This window comes from Aquarana catesbeiana, linkage group LG05, assembly GCF_042186555.1.
Source record: "Aquarana catesbeiana isolate 2022-GZ linkage group LG05, ASM4218655v1, whole genome shotgun sequence".
Lineage (NCBI taxonomy): Eukaryota > Metazoa > Chordata > Amphibia > Anura > Ranidae > Aquarana > Aquarana catesbeiana.
Window position 1 is genome coordinate 252,400,673 of NC_133328.1, and position 23,754 is coordinate 252,424,426.

The 23,754-nt window shown below is 43.3% G+C and overlaps 1 protein-coding gene across 1 annotated transcript in view; it reads right to left on the reverse strand.

The window, feature by feature from the left end:
* The window catches only part of TRIO (trio Rho guanine nucleotide exchange factor), a gene marked incomplete in the record, with an annotated part of 1,361,655 nt that overhangs the window by 1,170,173 nt on the left and 167,728 nt on the right, over positions 1 to 23,754 (reverse strand). Inside the window, 1 exon segment of the mRNA XM_073630705.1 lies at positions 17,568 to 18,080. Within this exon segment, the coding sequence (XP_073486806.1) occupies positions 17,568 to 18,080 (513 nt within the window).

Consider the following 23,754-nt stretch of genomic DNA (forward strand, 5'->3'; position numbering starts at 1 on the left):
AGCGGACTCCCTACTCGCTGGATGCCCCACATTAAAACTAATAACAAAAGTATGGCAGGCGGCCAGGGTAGTAATGGGATACACGGGGTTAACAGAATATACCCCAATTTGGGACAACAAGCAATTTCCAGATTTGATCCCCTTGGGTAAAATAAATGAGTGGGAGGTTTGTGGTATCAGAAAACTCCCGCAACTATAGGATAGGAGTATGTTGAAATCATTTGAGGAGTTATGGGGTGAGTACGGTATCCCAAACCAATCATTCTACCGGTATCTTCAAATTAGACATGGACTGAATGCCCACTTTAAAACAGAAAGGGTGGAATGGTGTAAAGTACCTCTTATACAAAAAATAGCTATGACAGGATCCTCCAAAGGCTTAATATCAGAGATATATGAACAGATATGTAGTAAAACCATTAATGGGGAAAGACTGGCTAAAAAGAAGAAGGGATGGGAAGAGGACCTGGGGGAAAAAATAACAGGAGAACAGTGGAGAAGGATATTGGACTTGAGCTCCCAGGTGTCAGCCCTGGCTAGATAAAATGGGATGCCCCCCTTAAAGGGAATAACTAGGGAGAGTTGATTATATTCAAAGACTAGGAGGATATTATCGGGAAAATAAGGGGGAGTGGAGAGGACGAAGGGAAGTGGCAAATAAGAGTGAGAAGAGAGAAATAAGAACACATAATATATTTGGTATTTAAATAGACACGGTGTATCGAAAGAACAGTTGCACTTTATCAAAAAAGATTAGGGAGGGAGGAGAGGGGAGGGAGGGGTTATAAAAGGATAGAGGGATCATAAAAGGTTAGATAATCACAGAGGAGAGAGAGCTGAGGTATTGGTAGTAGTTGTGTCTCTTCTAAATGGTCTTTTTTTTTTTTTTTTCCCCCCTTTTAAAGGAAGTAAATACAAACTGAGTATATTAATGTATTGAAGGTTATTTAAGTGTGAATTTATACACGACATTGTAAAAATTTATAAAAATAAATGAGTTAAAAAAAAAAAAAAAAGATAGACTTAATGTTCTTATTTGAGTGGAACAAACCACCTCAGAGACTGCCCTAAGTCTTACTGGCCTGAGATGCACGCAAAAAAAACAGCAGCCTCAGATGCTTCCCTCACCCAGGTGGGGAATAGCTTACAGCATCTGGTATTCCTGGGCAGTCTCCCATCTGTATACTAACCAGGCTTGATTTTGCTTAGGCTTCAATCAACCAAGATCAGGCATGAACAAGGTGATGTGGCCGCAGTCTGACGAAAAATGAATGCGTCAGGACATACTGCAATGCCAAACACCACAGTGGTTCAGATGCATCCAAAACCACTGTCCATTGGGGGATGCGGATACCTGCCAGATCACAGAACTTGAGAGTGGTGCTCCTGCTTCCCCCGGCTGCCTCTTTTCTGGAACTGTTTAACCGGTAAAACAGGTAACCTAATAAACAGTCCTCCAAGGATGCAGGCCTAAAACAATGTTAGTTTGACTCTATGAAAGCCCTTAGGTATGCAAGTTCCCAGGCATGCAAACATGCAGGTATACAAGTATTCTTGCCATTCATGTATGCAGTACAGCAGGGGTCTCAAACTGGCGGTTCTCCAGCTGTTGCGAAACTACAAGTCCCATCATGCCTCTGTCTGTGGGAGTCATGCTTGTAACGGTCAGCCTTGCAATGCCTCATGGGACTTGTAGTTTCGCAACAGCTGGAGGGCCACCAGTTTGAGAACCCTGCAGTACAGGGTCAATACGCTCATACAAATGTACCCTCAGGCAAACAAGCACCCAGGCAAATCGGCCTATATGCATGCAGTCTTATGTAAATGAGAACATAGGTAAATAGTCCCGGAGAAAAGTACATCTGTATACAGCTTAATGTAATAAACATATGTATGCAGTACAAATTAAAACATGCCAGCATGTGATTAATCAATATACTTCTATGGAAGCATGTGTTCATGCAAATATGCATTTGGGCCAAATATTAAAGTATGATTTGTATACACGCATTCATGCAACACGTGCCCCTGGAAACAGGCATTCTCGCTATAAGCAAGTGCTTAAGAAACGTGTTTATGCAACACGTATCTATGCAGACATGTATAAACATGCATCTTTATGCAACCATGTATCTTCAAGTGATCCAGCATCTTCAAGCGATCCAGCATCTTCAAGCGATCCAGCAACCTTATGCGATCAAGTTTTTTTATGCAACAATGGGGGTTATTCACCAAAGGCAAATACACGCCACACCACAAGTGTACCGCAAGTGCACTTGGAAGTAGAGCAACCGTAGATCTGAGGTGGACATGCAAGGAAAAAAAAAAACAGCATTTTACCTTGCACATGATTGGATGATAAAAATCGCCTCATTTCAGATCTACCCCTTAGATTCAGAGCGACTGTACACCCAAGTGCACCCGCAGTGCAAAGTGCATTCGCCCTCCGCAAACAACCCCCCATGTATCCTTGAGTGAACATGTATAACTATGTATATTTAAGCAAACATGTATAATCATGTATCTTTATGCAATCAAGCATCTTTATGCGATCAAGCATTTCTATGCGACTAGGGCTGCAACTAACGATTATTTTCATAATCGATTCGTTGGCCGATTATTGTTTTGATTAATAACATTAAAAAAAAAAAAAAAAGTGTGGTGTATAATTTAGTTAATATGTAAAGTTTTTTTAAAAAAAGGCAATTTATTCTTAAATATCTCTATGCAGTGGTAAATATAAATAACCAACTATATGGTTAGGGAGCAAAATCTCGAAACCACTCAGTAATTTTAAGAACTTCGTTTTCGATTTTCTAATTGTTAGTGGGGTCAAATTGACATTCATTTTCAACCACAGTGATGGGAAAATTTGAAAATGATAGAAAACTTCTTGGTCAAAGGAATTTTCAGACAGTGTATGTGGTTTTCTTTCAGAGATTACATTCATTTTAAACAGAAATGTTAAAAGCAAGAGAAAATTTCAAACAACATTCTTTCATTCAGCGAATGTATAAAGATTTTTCTTATGAATATTCTCATTGAAAATTGATCCGTGTGGCCAGCATAAGGCTCGGTACAAACCTATGCAGTTTGCTTATGATCTGCTTCTGCAGTGCTTCTTGATTTTTGCACACGTGATTTTGCTGCAATTTGTGTTTTTGCATTTTGTTGGCCAATTTGTTGTTGGGCAGATTAAAAAACACAAATTGCTGCAAAAACGCATTACATGCTTCTCTATTGAAGTACATTGAACCAAAAAAAGCACAGTTTTGTGTTAAAAAAAAGTCCCTGACCCTTTCCAAACACGCAGTGGCTGAAAAAAGCATAGATGTGAACGTGTCCCATAGGAAACCATGTAAATGAACTGTAGTGCGTTTCTGCAAAAAGCACCAAAAAACACACATAGATGTAAACCAGGTCTAAGATGTTTAGTAAAATAATGGGGTTAAAAATAAAAAAAATTGCCCTTTATAGTACAAAAAAAAAAAAAAGCAAATAGTCACTTCTGTAAGGGTTCATTTTTTTACTGTAGAACTGTGAAAGTAATATTTACAGTAGCGATTATTTGCTCTTTTTGTACTATAAAGGGCTCATTTTATTTTTTTTTAACCTCATTATGTTACTGGCCAATTAATCGATTATGAAAATAGTAATCGATTATTTTCATAATTGATTAGTTGCCGATTAATCGATTAGATGTTTCGGCCCTATATGCGACCATGCATCTTTATGTGACCATGTAAAATCATGTCCATTTATATAAACATGTCCAAACATGCATCTTTATGTAAGCATTAATAACCATGCATCTCTGTGCGATTATGCATTCTGTGGAACCATGAACATGTATCTTTATGCAAACATGTAAATTCTTGTACATTTAATGCAAACATGAATAAACCTGCATCTTTGTGCATCCATGCATGCTTAAGAAACCATGCATTCTGTGCAACCATCATCATGTATCTATGCAAACATGTATAACCATGTATAACATAAAAACATACATCTTTGTACAACCTTGCTTTTTTAGCAACCGTACATGTTCCAGCAACCGTGCGTTTCAGTGGCTTTGCAAGCACCTGCTTAACTGAAGTTGGGCCCAACTAGACCTGCAGGATTTAGCCAAGCACATATGCACTATACTGGAGATATAACTCCTTAAAAATGCAACCATGCTCACGTTTTCCCAAACGTGTGTATTTAAACATGCATTTAAGCAACAAGATTGCAAGCATGTACACTACGCTGCACCTGCTTATAGAGCAGTCAACACTTTAAAGTGAACTGCTAACCATCCAGGGGTGTTTTAACTTTCAGTTGTACAGTCCCCCCGGATAAGCAGTAAATATGCAGCATATAATCATTACTTGTCTTCACATAGTTCTCCCATAGTAAGTACTCACACTTTGTTAGTATCTTTAGGCTGCTGCTATGTCTCCAGAGGCCTACAGAACCTGTTGAACCATGGCATGGATGCCCTTCCACTTCCTGCCTATATAAAAAATAGGCCATACTGAGCGAGCCTGCGCCCTCTAGTGGCTGGAGAAGAAACCGCAGCCACATGAGTAAGAGTGCATAGTATGATTAAATGGCACAATGCTCCCAGTGGAAACCAGGAGGACAGACCGTCAGATTTCCCCCTTTTTAAAAAAAAAAAAAAAAAAGAGAAACTGCAAACAAATGCAGACTGCAGACTACACCATTCCTGCTGCAGGACTCTGAACATAACCGGAGTCCAATCTTCACCCATCACGATGAACTTTGTCATAAAAGACCTTCAGAGACTGGGCCCCCCTTAACCTGGGATCCACTCCCCTGGACCCGTATAGCACCCTGCAGGAAAGCACCTTGGTCAGAACAAACACTGTTGCCATTACGCAGGGTCCAGCACCATAAGGCTGCATTACAGGCAAAACCTCAGGGAATCCTCTCTCCTTCCCATGAGGCTCGGGTACCACCCATTTTAGCCTTCATGCCATCCGAATGGATCGGATCATAGCGCCCTTTACTGGGACATAATTAAGTTTTGAAGAGCTTCAAACAGCCATGACCATTCACCTTCAAGACACTGGTGAAAAAAAACTGAGGTACTTCCTGTATGGAAGGGGTTATATGGGGGGGAACTTTCAGTCTATTGGTTGCCAGTGTCCAATCACCTATAAGTGGTGTATAACCCAGATAGTCATTATTATGGTGCTCTGTGTCCCGTGATGTACGATAAAGAAAGATAATGTTCCGTCGAGTAAATCGATAACCAACATGTCATGCTTCAATTTGCGCCCGCTTGTGGAATGGCGACAAACTTTGGCACTTAAAAATCTCCATAGGCAACGTTTAAAAATTTCTACAGGTTACCAGCTTTGATTTAGAGGAGGCCTTGGACTAGAACTATTCATCTTGCTCCAACGATCGTGGCGATACCTCATGTGTGGTTTGAACAGTTTATATATGTGGGCACGACTTGTGTATGTGTTTGCTTCGAGCTCGGAGGGCCGGGATGCTTCAAAAAAAATATAAAACTCTTACTTATTTTACTTTTTATTTTCACAGTGTCTCTTTAGAAAAAAAAAAAATGGATCACTTTTATTCCTATTACAAGGAATGTAAACATCCCTTGTAAAAAAAAAAAAAGCATGACAGGGCCTCCTTAATGTAAGATCTGGGGTCAAAAGGACCTCAGGTCTCACATTTACACTTAAAAGCAATAAAAAACAAAAAAATGTCCCTATAAGGCTGGAGGGTGGAAGTGATGTCGCACCGGTCCTCCAATGGCATAGAGTTGAGTGGGGCTATCATGCCCTCACGCGACTTCCTGCCCATCCATCCTTGGATCACTTCCGCTGCTTCCAACGGCTCCAGTAAATAGCGGAGACGCCGGGAGGCAGCTGTGGGGGGCACCTCTCCCACAGCACATAAAACTGATCTTGTGACAAATCCGCCTCTGAGACCACTTTTATGTGAAAGAGGACCGCCGGCCGTGAATAAAAAAATGGATTTTTTAAACAGCTTACCTGTAAAATCCTTTTCTTGGAGTACATCACGGGACACAGAGCACCATAATAATGACTGTGGGTTATACGCTTACCTTCAGGTGGACACTGGCAACCAATAGTAAGACGGTTCCTCCCATATAACCCCTCCTATACAGGAAGTGCCTCAGTTTTGTAGCAAGCAATGACGATCCCAAAAAGAGGGGAGGGACCTCTGTGTCCCGTGATGTACTCCAAGAAAAGGATTTTACAGGTAAGCTGTTTTAAAAATCAGTTTTTCTTTATTGTACATCACGGGACACAGAGCACCATAATAATGACTATGTGAGATGTCCTAAAGCAATGCATCTGAGGGGGGGGGGGGGGGGGACACATTATCCCTAAGCCCAACGGGCCTGAGATTATAAAGCAGCTTGCAGCATGCTGTGGCCAAAACCAGTCTCACTTTGAGATCTCACATCCACCTGGTAAAACCTGGTGAACGTATGAACTGAAGACCAAACGGCTGCTTTGCAAACCTGAGCCATAGACACCTGCTGACGTACTGCCCATGATGCACTAACCCCTCTAGTGGAGTGTGCTCTTAAATCCCGGGGTGGAACCCTGCGCTTTAATCCATATGCCTGGACAATAGCCTTTCGAATCCACCAGGATATAGATGAACTTGTTGCCGGCTGTCCTTTAGGACCCTCAGGCAAGACAAAAAAAACAGTCAGTTTTCCGAAAAGGAGCTGACATTTCCAAGTAAACTCTTATCGCTCTCACCACATCCAGTGAGTGAAGCGACTTTTGCTCCCTAGTTTTAGGGTTTGGAAAAAAGGAAGGTAAAATGATATCCTGATTCAAATGAAATTTGGAGACTACCTTCGGAAGAAAATCCGGACGAGGACGCATGACCACTCTGTCCTGATGAAGAACCATAAAAGGTTCCTTGCAAGAAAGGGCGGCCAATTCTGACACCTTTCTAGCCGAAGTTATAGCCACTAGAAAAACTAATTTCCTCGTCAATAGGACAAATGGAATATGCCTAATAGGTTCAAAGGGCTGACTCTGTAAGGCTGAAAGTACCAAATTTAGGTCCCAAGGACACAAAGGTGGTTTAAGCGGTGGCCTCAGGTGCGTTACTCCCTTGACAAAGGTCTGCACCAAAGAATGGGATGCAATTGGTCTCTGGAAAAAAACAGATAAGGCCGAAATCTGTCCCTTAATTGTGCCTAAAGCGAGCTGCAAGTCTACTCCTGTTTGGAGAAAGGCGAGAACTCTTCCAATCGTATACCTACAAGGGTTCCATTTCCTTTTCTCACACCAAGAAATGTATGACTTCCATACTCTGTAACAGATAGCTCTAGAAACTGACTTTCTAGCGTTTATCAAAGTGGACAAGACTGAACCCATTATACCACGGTCTTTCAATATTCTGGTCTCAATAGCCAGGCCATCAAATTCAGCGACCGTAAAGAAGGATGGAATATGGGCCCTTGAGACAACAGGTCTGGGCAGCAAGGGAGGACCAACGGGTCCCCTACTGCCAACAATCTCTGAGTACCATGATCTCCTGGGCCACTAAGATCACTGGCTTCTGTTCCTCCTGTATTCTGCATAGTAAGTGCGGCAGAATCTGGATTGGAGGAAACGCATACATCAGAGAATACTGATCCCAAGGAACCACTAATGTGTCTATCCCGACAGCAAGCGGATCCTTGGTCCTGGATACAAACCTGTCCAGTTTGGCATTGAATCTGGATGCCAGCAGATCCACATCTGGGGTCCCCCAGTATTGGCAGATCTGTAGAAACACCTCGGGATACAGGGACCATTCTCCTGGTAACAATTTCTGGCGACTCAGGAAGTCCGCCTGCCAATTGTCCACCTCCGGGATAAACACTGCCGACAGAAAAGGCACATGTTTTTCTGCCCAGGTTAGGATATGTTCTACCTCTCTTTGGGCTGCCCGACTCCTGGTACCTCCCTCGTGGTTGATATATGCCACTACTGTGGAGTTGTCGGACTGGACTCTGACAGGAAACCCTTGCAACCTGGACGTCCAGAATCGCAGGGCCAGACGAGCTGCCCGAATCTCTAGTAGACTGATGGGCAGAGTCCTCTCTGTCTGGGACCATACTCCCTGAACAGATGCTTCCTCTAGGACTGCTCCCCAGCCGAGAAGACTGGCATCCGTGGTTACCACTTTCCATGCTACAGGTGGGAAAGACCTCCCCCTTTTTAAGTTGCTGGTTCTTAACCACCAAGAGAGGCTCCATGGAACCTGTGAAGATAGAACCATAGGCTGATCCAGGGTTCGCACTGACTTGTCCTAGGTTTTTAGAATACTGTTCTGGAACACTCTGGAGTGGAACTGTGCATATGGCACTGCGCTGAAAGATGACACCATCTTGCCCAGTAGTCACATGCACAGCCAAATAGAAGGGGCTAGTTCTTTTTTCACCTTCTGTACAAGTTCCACTATGGAGGCGACCTTTAAGGGCAGAAGGAACACTTTTTCTTGGGCGGTGTCCAAGACCAGACCCAGATACACTAAGGCTTGGGTCGGACAAAGAGCCGACTTGTCCAGATTTAGTACCCAACCTAGGTGTCGCAAGATGCGCACTGTACTTGACACGTTTAGAATTAGTGTAGGGCGAGAGCATTCCCTTAGAAGTAGATGGTCCAGATATCCTATTATGGAGACTCCTTGAGATCTTAGGGAAGCCATCACTGGGGCCCGAACCTTTGTGAAGACCCTGGGGGCCGTGGCTAGACCGAAAGGTAACGCCACAAACTGGAAATGACTGCCCTCTACAGCGAAGCGTAAAAACCTTTGGTGTGGACTGAAGATCGGCACATGAAGGTACGCATCCTTGATATCTATGGACGCTAAATAGTCTCCCTTTCTTAGGGACCTTATGATCGAACGAACCGACTCCATGCGGAAAGATCGGATGTTTACAAAGAAGTTGAGAGCTTTGAGGTCCAAAATGGGCCTTACTTCCCCATTTGGTTTCGGCACGGTGAATAGGTTTGAGTAAAACCCCTTGAATCTTTCCTTGTGCGGGACCTTTACAATTACCCCTTGCATCAGCAGGTGGTGTAAAGCTAAAAATAGGCATCTTCTTTTCTCTGGATCCACCGGGACCCTTGAAAGTAGAAAACGGTTCGGGGGAACCTCCCGAAACTCTGTCTTGTAACCGTTCTTTACAGTGGAAATGACCCATCTGTCTTGAACCAGTTCCTCCCAGGCCTCCCCAAACAGCCGAAGCCTGCCCCCCACCCATGAGAGCGGGGGCGCCCCTTCACAAGGTAGACTTGGAGTTGGGCTTGGTTGGCTTTTGGGTCCAGGGTTTTTCTGACCCTGTGGTCTTTTAAACCCCGACGGTTGAGGCCGTCGATACCGCTTAGGGGAAGAGGCACCAGGCCCTGGGGGATTAGGAATTTTATAAGAGGGCTGCTTCCACTTCTTTTTAATAGGAAGGAGATCGCTCTTACCTCCTGAGATCTTTTGTATTTATCCAGATCATCGCCAAACAGGCGCTCTCCATGAAAAGGAAAGGCAGCAAGTAGCCTTTTACAAGGTGTCTCCGTAGACCAGTTCTTTAGCCACAATACTCGGCGCTTATGAACTGATAACAACGCAAAACGAGACATCTGTTGAATTGAGTCTTTTAAGGTATCAACCGCCAAACACAAGGCATGAGGGATCTCCGATAACTCCTTAGCAGATTCCCCCTGGGGAGGTATGTTTTTTACCATCCTCTTAAAGCGATCCTTAAGGGATTGACAAATCCTGATAGCTGCAATAGCAGGCTGAACTGCTGCATTGGCAACTAAAAAGAAGGCTTTTAGTAAGGACTCTAGCTTCTTATCAGCTGGATCCTTGAAAACCTAGGCATTATCCACTGGACAGGTTAAATTCTTATTCACAGAAGATATGGCAGCGTCTACCAAAGGTGTGCTCCACTTCTTCCTAAACTTTTCCTCCATAGGGTATAACACAAAAAACCTTTTGGGAGGCAAGTATATCCTGTCAGGATGTTGCCAGTCCACATAAATTACCTGTTCCAGTAACGGATGCATGGGAAAGGCTTGGGAAATTTGTTTAGGTCGCAAAGATCCCAAAGTAGAACAAGAGAGTGCAGACTCCTGAGCCAGGGGTAACTTAAAACCAATTCGTACCATCTCCATTAGAGATTGGATAAACAATTTCTGGGAATGGGAGGCTGACATTGGTTCTTCAGAACCAGAGTCCTCATCCGAGGACTCTTCAGCCTCCCCTACGTCCTGGTCTTTTAAGACCAAATCCTCCGGATCCTCTGCCCACTCCCGGTCACCTGGAACCATCTGGCTATAAGAGTCCTGGGGCTCTGGTGACTCACCAATTGGCCCAGGCACAGGGGAGGGAGATCTATTATGCTTCCTTCCCCCCTGTGTTACAGAGGCAATCATGTCAGCTATCTTGCCTTCCAGGCCTGCTAAGGCAGATGCCAAATCATCCTTAGTAACATAAGCCGAGGCAGGTACCTTCGTAGTGGATACTATGCCTGACAAGTGTAATGGATCAGCTAGGTCAGAAGCCGCAGGTCCTTCAGTAGAGAATGAAGCTGCATCAGTATGGGGTTGGTCTCCTGCTATTTGTGGAGGGACCTTTTCCCCCTGGGCTTGCCTTGTTCCCTGTTACTCGTCTTTTGGAAGACATTGCTTACATACGAGAAACACCAAGGAGTACGCCCCACAACTACAACCAGTCCTTGACCTGTCACCGCTGTCCAAGACCATCCGATTCATGTGCCCACAATCGTTCCGCACACACCAGGAGCTCCATGCTATATATCCTAGCATGGGATCTAGCGTGCGCATCAGTGGCCGGCATCTCGCCCACCACGCGGCGCATGCGCCGTCCTGACGCACACGGCGCCGTGACATAGACAGCGGCATGCACGCGATGGACACGCGGCGCGCATGCGCACTCGCCTGTAAAAAGAAAAAATGTTTTTGTTTTTTTTTCCTTTCTTTTTAAAAAAAGCACACCAATCGGCCTCTGTAACCCCAGACAGCGGATCAAGGCTCACTGTGGTAACTTCATCAACAGGGGGAAATATATATATACACACACACACACATACATATATATATATATAAATAACCCCAACGGGGAGTACTCACCATCCCAAGCAGCAGGCCCAATCTTCCCCCATCACAGCGGGTAGCGCCTCTAAGGACCTTCAGGGACCGGGTCCCCCATATATTGGGGTCCACACCCCTGGACCTGTAAAGCACCCTTTGTGGTTTCCTTGGGCAAGGTTGACCAGGAATACCAACTTTTAACAAGGGTCCAGCGCCTAAAAAGGACATATTACAAGCAATACCTCGTTCTTGAGCTGAGGTTCGGGTACCATCCACTTTAGCTTAGTAAGCCATCTGAATGGATCCTATTATAACATCCTCAGTGGGACATTCTTTGAAGAAACTGAAGGGCTTCAACAGCCATGACCATCACCTTCAAGACACTGGCGAAAAAACTGAGGCACTTCCTGTATAGGAGGGGTTATATGGGAGGAACCGTCTTACTATTGGTTGCCAGTGTCCAATCACCTGAAGGTAAGCATATAACCCACACAGTCATTATTATGGTGCTCTGTGTCCCGTGATGTACAATAAAGAAATAGCGGGGTTATGGCAGCTATCTGTTGCCATAACCCCGGTATTTAAAGTCAAAGTAGCAAGGTATATCCACGGTGGGCGGTTCATAAGTGGTTACGTTAATGACTGTGTTTAAGCCTACATACAAAATTGATGATCATTAGCACCTCCTTGGTATAATTGATAAATCATACACCCGATTCTAAACCTATAAAATCCCTGGCTTTGTGCAAGAATAGGGATTGATGCAGGTTCGAAGCAAAAGGGTGGTCACATAAAATTTTTATTCGATTTAGGTTTTTTTTCTTTTTGCTCACTTTGCATTTTGTAAATTGATAAAAAACAATTAAAATATATATTTTTGAAAACATTCTTTACAGCATTTCTTCACAGTACTGTACCTGCACATACTAATGAAGAAACCGCTCCACACAAGAGCACAATTGCAGTATGGTATAACAAAAAGAACACGCCACACTGCACTGCCATCAACAGGACTGGAGGAAATATCACTTGTAACATTTCAATAAAATTCTAAATAGGCATAGAACAATTTGTGATAAAAAAAATATAAAAATACCGGTAAATAACAGAACGAGATTCTGAGGGTTTTTAACTCTCACTTTACATACTGACCCCAGCTGAAGAACAAGTTTTAGGATTTGGCCTGAGCGTTCGCTCTACAAGTAGGATGAATTCAAACATATAAAAAGGACATCCATTTATTCACTCGGAAATAACATTGATATTTGTAGAGGTCTCTATTAAGCAGAAATTAACTCCAATAGATGATCTACTCTCTGACTGAAGGGAGTTTAACAACTCAGCATTACAAGACTCTAAAATGTCTGATCGAGCTAAAAGAAGGAGGTGCCATTATTCCCTCCCCCTACAGAGTGGCTGGGGAAAGGGAGAAACCATCTCCCTACTTGCAGGCATACACCAAGAAATCTATCAAGTTTCCTTCCCAAACTAAGACCCCTTTCACTCCGGAGATCGCCCGTGCGTCTGTGCTTAAGCGCCGCTCGTTTTAGCTGCGCTTAAGTGCTGTTCAAGCGGCACTTTGACCGTGGGGCACTTTTAAGCCCCGCTAGCGGCAGAAGGGGTTAAAACGCCCATGTTGCGGTGCTTCGGAAGTGCTGCCCATCCATTTCAATGGACAGGGTGTTTTGTGAGCACTGTATACAGCGCTCCCAAACCGCCCCAAAGATACTACTTGCGGGACTTTTTCTAACATTACGCAAGCGCACCGCCCGGGTGTGAAAGCACTCGGGCTTTCACATTCGGGCGGCATGGGAGGCAGTTTTCAGGCACCATTTCTAGCGCTAAAACACCTGAAAACTGCCCCAGTGTGAAAGGGGTCTAATGCTAGTGTAGAGCGGTTTCTTGGTAACGGGCAAGGTGGACACATTGTCAATTGAATGGCCTCCAAGCAAAATTATGGCCAAGCAATTACAAGCAAAACAAACAGTTTTAAAAGTAGGGAGGATAATCTTGTGATAAAACCCTCCAACAAAGTAGGAAACATTGTCCTAATGAGTCAAGCCCAGTATGTGTCAGAGTTCTTGCCAAAAAAAAGTGGTATTTGAAAGTTTTTCCTAGCATTCTTAACTTTCCCAAATGGGTTAGGTAAAGACATTTTTGAAAATTATATATCCAATTACTTCCACTTTTTACACAAAACCTGACAATCCCTCAGACCATCCTATGATTTTGGGCATTAACTTCCTTAGAGTGCCAATAGGATGATGGATCACCAGAACCAGGGTAGAGCGATTCTTCATAAGAAAGCCACCAGGATATCTAATGTGATTTTCGGCAATCTGATAGCAGTCCGGATATCAAGTACTGCTCTCCCACTCCAAATCACAGGCATCCACTGATGCAGGGTAAAAAAGGGATTAAGTACATAAGCATCCTTGAGGTCTATTGATGTAAGAAATTCAACTGATTTCAGCAATGTAATACAGACCGACCAAATTATATCTGGAACTTCTGCTCTGGACCCACAACAAGTCTAGGAAAGGGCCAACGCCACCACTGGGCTTCAGAAACATAAAACAGTTTGAATAAAAGTCCTGAAAGCATTTCTTGCTACAAGGAACCTGCAATTTCGTCAGAGAATCAGGCAGGTTTGAAGGCACAAATCAGGGAGGTAGGGAATGGAACTCCTGCCTGTACCACTGGGAACCCACTTCCCAGTCCCATAGATCCAAAATGTCCCAAGTCCAGGTGGCCAAAAGGCCAATAAATGTCCCTCCACTTATCATGAGTGGGGGGAGATTTTATTGCGAGGAGGACTTTGCTGGCTAGGACATTCAGGACTTGTGGTGGAGCTTAGTGAAGGACTCTTAGAATCTTAGCAGTGTAGGTCAGGGGGATAAAAGCAGCTCTTCTGAAACCATGAAGTAACAGACTGTCATGAGCACCTTGACTTCCCTCTTACTATGAAAGAATGCTCTTTCTGCCTGTGACTTCCTTTAATAAAGGTGTATATTGACTCTCCAAATACTTGTTCACCATGAAATTGAAACCTTCCTATCTGTACTGCCATGAGTGCCAGGCGAGTATGTGGACATAAGGAGTCCCACCAAACAGTTTACACAGTAGGGAAAGGCTACTGCGAGGAGCTCCTATTTTTGGAACACTGAGGCATCCAAAAGTATCAACCTGGGGTTGCACAGTCATGTGTTTGTCCCAGCCTGCCAGAGTTTGGCAAACGGTCATACACACCATCTACAGTTGCATGGCCAAGCCTGACAGAACAAGAGAGTCTTTAATTAAGGGGCTCAAACCTTTTGTCCACCAAGTTTTTGAAAACAGGGGCATCCTCAACTGGAACTTTAAGAAAATTTGATGAGAAATGTCTTTCCCTGAGGTAGGTCACCTCCACTTCTCCACTAGTGGTTGTACGGAACATCCTATATTAGGGGGGTGAACTGAAAAGGACCAAGTAGGTTTCTTGGAATGGGGAAGAGATACCAAATAGCAGTACCCCTTACATGGGGCACAGATTAAAATGCCCTGTGTGAACAAGGCTCAACAAATAAAGCAAATTTACCAGGTGGTCTACAGTAAACTATGTTTATGACAAACTGAATTTGTCTTATCAATTTCAGGATGGCCATAGACTGTTCAAATTTCAGCCAGTTCAGTAGGACCCAGCCGAGATTCAAACAATGGGCAGGCAGGCTGAATGTACCAAGTTACAACCAACCTACAACCAACCTACCAGATTTTGTACGTGATTATCAATAGTGGCTGGTATAGCCGCCAGCAATCACTGTCTTTTCCCAGCGGGGATGGTTTTCACCGGGAGAATACAATGGCTTGGCAGGAGGGATTCTCCTGTCAAACACGGTTTGTGTAGATAGGGGAATCGTGGTTGCAGGAATAAAATTTGCTACATGTATAGCCTGCATAAGACTAGCAGCAGAAATGCACGGAAAAAGCATTTCACTTTAGGTACAATAAAGCTAAACTTGGGGGATGAAAAATATTTACCCTTGCAACAGGCCCCCCTCCCCACTACAGGGCTTAATTGCTTATTTTTGCCTAGTGGATGATGACTAAGTTTAAATATTTACCTTTATTCCTCACTCCCACAGGCTCTCTCCTCTTTTTGTTTGACCAATTCCGTGAATACTCTTTCCTTACCAGTCACAGCTCTAACGTCATCTTGTACAATGCAGGACCAATGTAGCCCAGCGCTGTAAGGGAGGACGCTGCTGTCCTATCCACATTCCAGAGCATCAGACAGCAGGGTAGAGCACTGCCTGGCAGGGAGAGAGGAATACTCACCACCAGTTGCCCCACCCAACCCCTACCATGCCCCGCACCTAAACATGACCTCAAAAAATTCTCATGAAATGACACTTAAATGTTTTATGCAGAATTAAGTTACACAAATAAATATTAAACAACTTTATCATCCATGCCCATCAATACAGCCTCACCCATGTCCATCATTGCAGCCTCACCGGTGCAGAGAGGGTGGCAGGATCATTATAGTGTGGAGGAAGAGGAGAGCCGGCTTTATCACAGAGCGGGGTTTGCACGCTGTATCAGCTTACATTACAATTGCAGTCCGCGTGCTGTCACACATAGCCCCACCCTCCTGAACCCATACCTGTGACAGACAGAATGCCGGTCCAATGCCAGGGCGCGTTCTGTCTTTCACAGGTGCGGGGTCAGGAGGGCGGGGTTATGTGTAATGGCGCGTGGACTGCAATTGTAACGTAAGCTGATACAGCGTGCAAACCCCACTCTGTGATAAAGCTGGCTCTCCTCTTCCTCCATGCTATAATGATCCCGCCACCCTCTTTGTTCCTCCACACTATTTCCCTGGGAGAACGGCTCCCATTCACCGCCCCCCCACTCCCAGGCAGCCCAGGTCCTCGCCAGTCCTCATTTTCCACTCACAAAATGCGAGTGGAAAATTTGAGAGCTGGAATAAGGTAATTCACCCTATTAACCACTTGTGGAAGGGCACATACAGGCAGATTAACGTACCTGTACGTTGCCCTTTAAGAAGCGGTTGCCGTGCCCTCCGTGAGAGTGATCATGTGTCCCTCGGATACCTGCGATAGTCTCACGGAGAGGAAGAGCAGGGAAATGCTAATGTAAACAAGCATTTCTCCGTTCTGCCTTGTGACAGGACACTGATCACCGCTCCCGGTTGATCAGTGTCGTGTCACACGTATCCCCTCCCCCCCCACAGTTAGAATCACTCCCTAGGACACACCTAACCCCTACAGCGCCACCTAGTGTTTAACCCCTTCTCTGCCAGTCACATTTACACAGTAATCAATGCATTTTTAATTGCACTGATCTCTGTATAAAATGTGAATGGTCCCAAAATTGCGCCAAATGTGTCCGATCTGTCCGCCATAATTTCACAGTCACGATAAAAAAAAATAAAAATAAAATCGCTGATCGCCGCCATTACTAGTAATAAATAAAATACTAATAAAAATGCCATAAAACTATCCCCTATTTTGTAGACGCTATAACTTTTGCGCAAACCAACCAATGAACGCTTATTGCGATTTTTTTACCAAAAATATGTAGAAGAATACCTATTGGCCTAAACTGAGGTAAAAAAATTATTTTTTTTAAATATTTTTTTGGGGATATTTTTTATAGCAAAAAGTAAAAAATAATGTTTTTTTTTCAAAAGTGTCACTTTTTTTGTTTATAGCGCAAAAAATAAAAAACGTAGAGGTGATCAAATACCACCAAAAGAAAGCTCTATTTGTGGGGAAAAAAGGACGTCAATTTTGATTGGGAGCCACGTCGCACGACCGCACAATTATCAGTTAAAGCTACGCAGTGCCGAATCGCAAAAAGTGCTCTGGTCTTTGGGCAGCCAAATGGTCCGGGGCTTAAGTGGTTAATGCCAAAAAAAATAAAAATTAAAAAAAAACACACACATTTTGCAGTGGGAATGGAACCCACTGCCTGGGTAAAGATTTTTTTTCCCTGGAGGTTTAAACAGGTTTAATGTTCCGATTCATTTATATTTATTGTTAAAACTGTAATCTGATAGTTACATCTTTAAAGCTACAGCACTGCAGCCTTTTTCAGTGAAGCCTCCAGCTTGCATGTGATCAATATATCAAAGGTTACATAGCAAGCTCAACAATAAGAACAATGCTGATTGGTTCCTAATCACCTGTGGGGACTTAAGCAATTTGTGATACCTTGGATTGAGAGTCCTCAGCTGCACTGTCAGGTAGTAGCTCTAAAAAGGGAGAACATTTATATAAATGTATCTCCAGCATGGGTATTACTGTTAAGTGCCAAGAAAACCTATTGAACACAGACACTACATGCACAGTTCTTGCAGTTTTACCTGACAAGCAGCTTTTCACTTGGAATTGTATTTTAGCAATGGTTAAAACAAGCCTTCTTTAAAACAGTTTAATAAATAAGTACCTTCTCAGCATCTTGTTCAAATAATCTTAATTGAAAGCACTGGTCCAATTTCAACTTTCGCTGCTGCCACACTTGATGTAGATGGTGCCTTGTAGAATGAAGCCTATCCAACATGGTAGAAACTTTGGGTAAGAAATTCTGAAGGTCAGCATTGCCAGAACTTGAATTTTTTTTGGGAAAACTTTCACTGTTCTGAATTCTTTGCAGAAGCATCTGTCCTTCATTATCAAGATCTTCAATTGGTGCCTTTGTAACCCTTTTTTTTAACTGAGAATGTGCCTCAATCATACTCCTGGCACCTTCTAAGTCTTGTGGCAATTCTTTATTAGCAAGCATTTCCTGCAGCTCATCTAGTCGAGAAAGCATGTGGGTAGCGTTGGTAATAAAATCTTCAAATGCCACCCTGATCTCTATCCATTCTTCGTGGTTATACTCCAAGCAACCGTCAAATTCTGGCGTTAGCTGGGAGGGATCAACCACTTTGGTGAGGCCTTCCAAAGATACCAAGCTAGTCTGTAAAAGAGCAAAAATTATTAAAATTAGTCAACTTGAAAATTCCCAAATAAAGCTTTTATAACTAAGTTTTCAGGTACAACTTGACAATGTTGAAATCTAGGAAGGGGTTGGGGGGGTCAGAACACACGGAGCCCAGAGCTGGGCTTTAACACAAAAAAATGTAAAACTACAACACAAAAACACAGTAGTAGCTTCCTTAGTTACATACTTGGTTAAGGTTGAAAAAAGACCAAAGTCCATCCTGTGTGTGTGCGCGCTTTTATGTCAATATTACATTGTATATACCTGTATGTTGTGGACGTTTAAGTGCTTATATAGTAATTTTTTTTAAATATCGATGAACCCTGCTGAATATATATATACATACATACATACACACATACATACACACAGTGGGGACGGAAAGTATTTAAACCCTTACATTTTTCACTCTTTGTTATATTGCAGCCATTTGCTAAAATCATTAATTTAAAGTTAATTTTATTTTCTCATTAATGTACACACAGCACCCCATATTCACAGAAAAACACAGAATGGTTGACATTTTTGCAGATTTATTAAAAAAGAAAAACAGAAATAAAACACGGTCCCAAGTATTCAGACCCTTTGCTGTGACACTCATATTTAACTCAGGTGCTGTCCATTTTTTCTAATCATCCTCGAGATGGTTATACACCTTCATTTGAGTTCAGCTGTGTTTGATTATACAGATTGGACTTGTTTAGTAAAGCCACACACCTGTCTATATAAGACCTTACAGCTCACAGTGCATGCCTAGAGCTGGCCATGCGGCCAAACTGAGTTATCGGGGGAGAAGAGCCTTGGTGAGAGAGGTAAAGAAGAACCCAAAGATCGCTGTGGCTGAGCTCCAGAGATGCAGTCGGGAGAAAGTTGTAGAAAGTCAACCATCAACTGCAGCCCTCCACCAGTCAGGGCTTTATGGCAGAGTGGCCCGACGGAAGCCTCTCCTCAGTGCAAGACACATGAAAGCCTGCATGGAGTTTGCTAAAAAAAACAACACCTGAAGCACTCCAAGATGGTGAGAAATAAGATTCTTTGGTCTGATGAGACCAAGATAGAACTTTTTGGCCTTAATTCTAAGCGGTATGTGTGGAGAAAACCAGGCGCTGCTCATCACCCGTCCAATACAGTCCCAACAGCGAAGCATGGTAGTGGCAGCATCATGCTGTGGGGGTGTTTTTCAGCTGCAGGGACAGGACGACTGGTTGCAATCGAGGGAAAGATGAATGCGGCCAAGTACAGGGATATCCTGGACAAAAACCTTCTCCAGAGTGCTCAGGACCTCAGACTGGGCCGAAGGTTTTCCTTCCAACAAGACAATGACCCTAAGCACACAGCTAAAATAACGAAGGAGTGGCTTCACAACAACTCCGTGACTGTTCTTGAATGGCCCAGCCAGAGCCCTGACTTAAACCCAATTGAGCATCTCTGGTGAGACCTAAAAATGGCTGTCCACCAATGTTTACCATCCAACCTGACAGAACTGGAGAGGATCTGCAAGGAGGAATGGCAGAGGATCCCCAAATCCAGGTGTGAAAAACTTGTTGCATCTTTCCCAAAAAGACTCATGGCTGTATTAGATCAAAAGGGTGCTTCTACTAAATACTGAGCAAATGGTCTGAATACTTAGAACCATGTGATATTTCAGTTTTTCTTTTTTAATTAATATTCAAAAACGTCAACAATGTGTGTTTTTTCTGTCAATATGGGGTGCTGTGTTTACATTAATGAAGAAAAAAATAAACTTAAATGATTTTAGCAAATGGGTGCAATATAACAAAGTGAAAAATTTAAGGGGGTCTGAATACTTTCCGTCCCCACTGTGTGTATGTATGTATATACACACACACACACACACACACACACACACACATACATATACACACACACACAATTTTGATCACTTCTTCAGAAATTGGTTATCCACTTTCATATACAGTGGGTGAAATAAGTGTTGAACATGTCACCATTTTTTTTAGATAAATCAATTTCAAAAGGTGCCATTGACATGAAATGTTCACCTCATTACGGTAACAACCCATGCAAACCATACAAAGAAACCAAAACAATTAAGTTCAGAAATTAAGTTGTGTGTAATAAAATGGAATGACACAGGGCAAAAGTATTGAACACGCTAACTAAAATGTACTTAATACTTGATTAAAAATCCTCGGTTGGTAACAACAGCTTCAAGACGCCTCCTGTATGGAGCAAGTAGTCACATGCATTGCTCAGGTGTGACATTCTTCCACACAGTCTTCAAATGTTGGAAGGTTCCATGGATCTGTTCGATGAGCTCTGAGCTTTAGTTCTTTCCATAGATTTTCTATTGGATTTAAGTCAGGCAATTGGCTGGGCCATTCTAACAGCTTTATTTTCTTTGAAACCAATTGAAAGTTACCTTGCCTTTGTATTTGGGATCATTGTCTTGCTGAAATGTCCACCCTCATATCATCATCATCCTGGTTGATGGCAGCAGATTTTTATCAAGAATATCTTGGTTAATTTTTCCATTAATCCTTCCTTATGATATGAAATTTGCCAGTACCGTATGCTGAAAAACAGCCCCACACCATGATGTTCCCACCAACAAACTTCACTGTTGGTATAGGGGGTGTTTTTGGGGTGATGTGCAGTGCAATTTCATCCCCAAACATGGCGTGAATTATGGCAACCAGAGTTGAATCTTGGTCTCATCTGACCAGACTATATTCTCCCAGTATTTCACAGGCTTGTCTAAATGTTGTGCAGTAACTTTAACCACTTCCCTACCAGGCCAATTCTGACATTTCTCTCCTACATGTAAAAATCATCTTTTTTTGCTAGAAAATTACATATAACCCCCAAACATTATATATGTTTTTTTAGCAAAGACCGTAGAGAATACAATGGCGGTTGTTGCAACTTTTTATATCTCACACAGTATTTGCACAGGAATTTTTCGAACGCGTTTTTTTGGGGAAAAAAACAGTTTTGTGTTTTTTTTTTAAACAAAACAGTAAAGTTAGACCAATGTTTTTGCATTTTGTGAAAGATGAAGTTACGCCGAGTAAATAGATACCTAACATGTCACGCTTCAAAATTGCACACGCTCGTGGAATGGCGCCAAAAATCCCCATAGGTGACGCTTGAAATTTTTTTACCGGTTACATGTTTTGAGTTACAGAGGAGGTCTAGGGACAAAATGATTGCTCTCGCTCCAACATTCGCAGCGATAACTCACATGTATGGTTTGAACACCGTTTTAATATGTGGACGGGAGTTACGTATGCGTTCGCTTCTGCGTGCGAGCACACAAGGACAGCAGCGTTTTAAATTTTTTTTTTTTTTTATTGTTCATTATATTTTTTTTTTTTTTTTTTTTTTGACACTTTTTGAAAAAAAAAAAAAAATTTTTTATCACTTTTATTCCTATTACAAGGAATGTAAACATCCCTTGTAATAGCAATATGACATGTCAGGTGCTCTTAATAGTGAGATATGGGGTCAATAAGACCCCATATCTCACCACTAGGCTGGGAAGCCTGAAATAAAAAAAAAAAAAAAAAAAACTATCACCGCTTCCCAGCCGAAGCGGCGCCGTTTTTTTGAATGGAGAGGCTGGGCGTGACGTCATAACATCGCGCCCGGCCTCCGATGATCATAGAGACTCCGGCGACCATCTGGTCCGCCGGAAATCTCTATGATCTACATCCGGCGCTGGCGGATCTGCTCTCTGCCTCACCGATCGTAACGGTGAGTCGTTACAAGCACCGGAGGGCGGCGGGGGGGACACGTCCCCTCTCGCCTTCCATAGGAACGATCAAGCGGTGGAACGGCCGCTATGATCGTTCCCATGGTGTAGAGATTCACCGGCTGAAACTGGCAATATCTGAATGATGTCTGTGACTACAGGCATCATTCAGATATACCCGCCCAAAGCCCAGGATGTCATATGACGGTGGGCGGGTGGGAAGCTTCAACATGCCATTTTTTCAGCGATGGAGTCTTGCATGGTGAGCGTGCATACAGGCCATGCCAGTTGAGTTTCTTTGAAACGATTGTACCTGCTAAATCCATGTCTTTCTGAAGCTCTCCACAAGTGGTCCTTGGGTCTAAGGCCCCTTTCACACGATCGGACCGTTCAGGTCCGCCTCTCAGTTTTGATGGCGGACCTGAACGGGCGCTCCATGTTAGTCTATGGAGCGTCGGATGTCAGCGGAGACATGTTTGCTGACATCCGACCCCGTCCGATCCGCTAAAAGCAGACGGATGGCCCTACGTCCAGGTCCTTCGCTGGCGGATCAGATCGGGTGAGATCTGATGAAAACAGACATGCTGTCTGTTTTCATCCGATCCCTCCATAGGCGGCAGCGGCGCCTGACAAGCCCCTCCCCGCTCAGTGAGCAGAGAGGGACCTGTCATCCACCGGCTCAGTGGAGATCAACGGACAGATCTCCCGCTGAGCCGGCGGACCGAGGCGGGCTCCGTAGAAACGGAGTCCGCCTCGTGTGAAAGGGGCCTTAGACAACTCTGATAATTATTTTCGCTCCCGTCAGAAATCTTGCGAGGAGTACCTGGTTGTGGCCGGTATATGGTGAAATTATGTTCTTTCCACTTACAGTGATTACTGATGGGGCCATAATCCGGAACATTCAGATGTTTAGAAAACCTTTCCGCAACCAATGCCATTAGTATGTTTTGTAACAATAAGGTTGCAAAGGTCTTGAGATAGCTCTTTGCTTTTGCCCTTTTGCACCCCCCTTTCTTCATGTATTCAATACTTTTTCCCTGTGTCATTCCATTTTATTAAACATAATTTAATTTCTGATCTCATTTGTTTTGGTTTCTTTATATGTATGGATTGCATAAGTTGTTACGGACATGTGGTGAAAATTGCATGTCAATAGCACCTTTAGAAATAGATTTACCTAGAAAAATGGTGACGTGTTTAATACTTATTTTTTTACCCACTGTATTTGTAAATCATATTTTATATGTCAATTGTGACATACAAAAGACAAGCTTGGGGCACCAACAGCAAAGGTTCCTGGCCCACTGCACATTGTTTAATTTAAACAGCAAACTACTGAAGTCAACTAGAAAGTACTGCTACCCCCATCCAGTAGTCTCACATGGTGGAATTTATCTAAACTGGAGCAGTCAGAAGCTGATTGGTTGCCATTCACAGCTGATATCTTCAGCTTTTTCAATAAGGCTTTGCAAGGGACGTCAACGGGTTGCCATGTACAGCTCCTCCAAATTCTGGTTGCTTTGTTTTTGATTAATTCCCCTCTCATGCAGTGACCACAAGAAAGTGATTGGCCCTGTACACAGGCAGTCTGCACCCAGAGAGATCACTTGTATGTGATCACTGTGTGAGCAATTACATGTGAGTGGCATTGATTAGCTGAGGAGCCAGCAGCCTCCCATTTCTTTCAATGGGACTGCCTCCCTAAGTTAACTGCAGAAACACCTGCTGGGGTTCTCACGTCTAAATCAGAAGCAGGGTGCACACGGAAGTGTGAATGCACCCTAAAAAGGGACACAGTTTAAACTTACACAAATGAGAACAATCTTTAGAGAGCACCTGAACAATATAGCAATTTAGTACCAAGATTTTACTCTAAAGCTGGCCATAGATAGATCAAAATTCAGCAGGGACCGACCG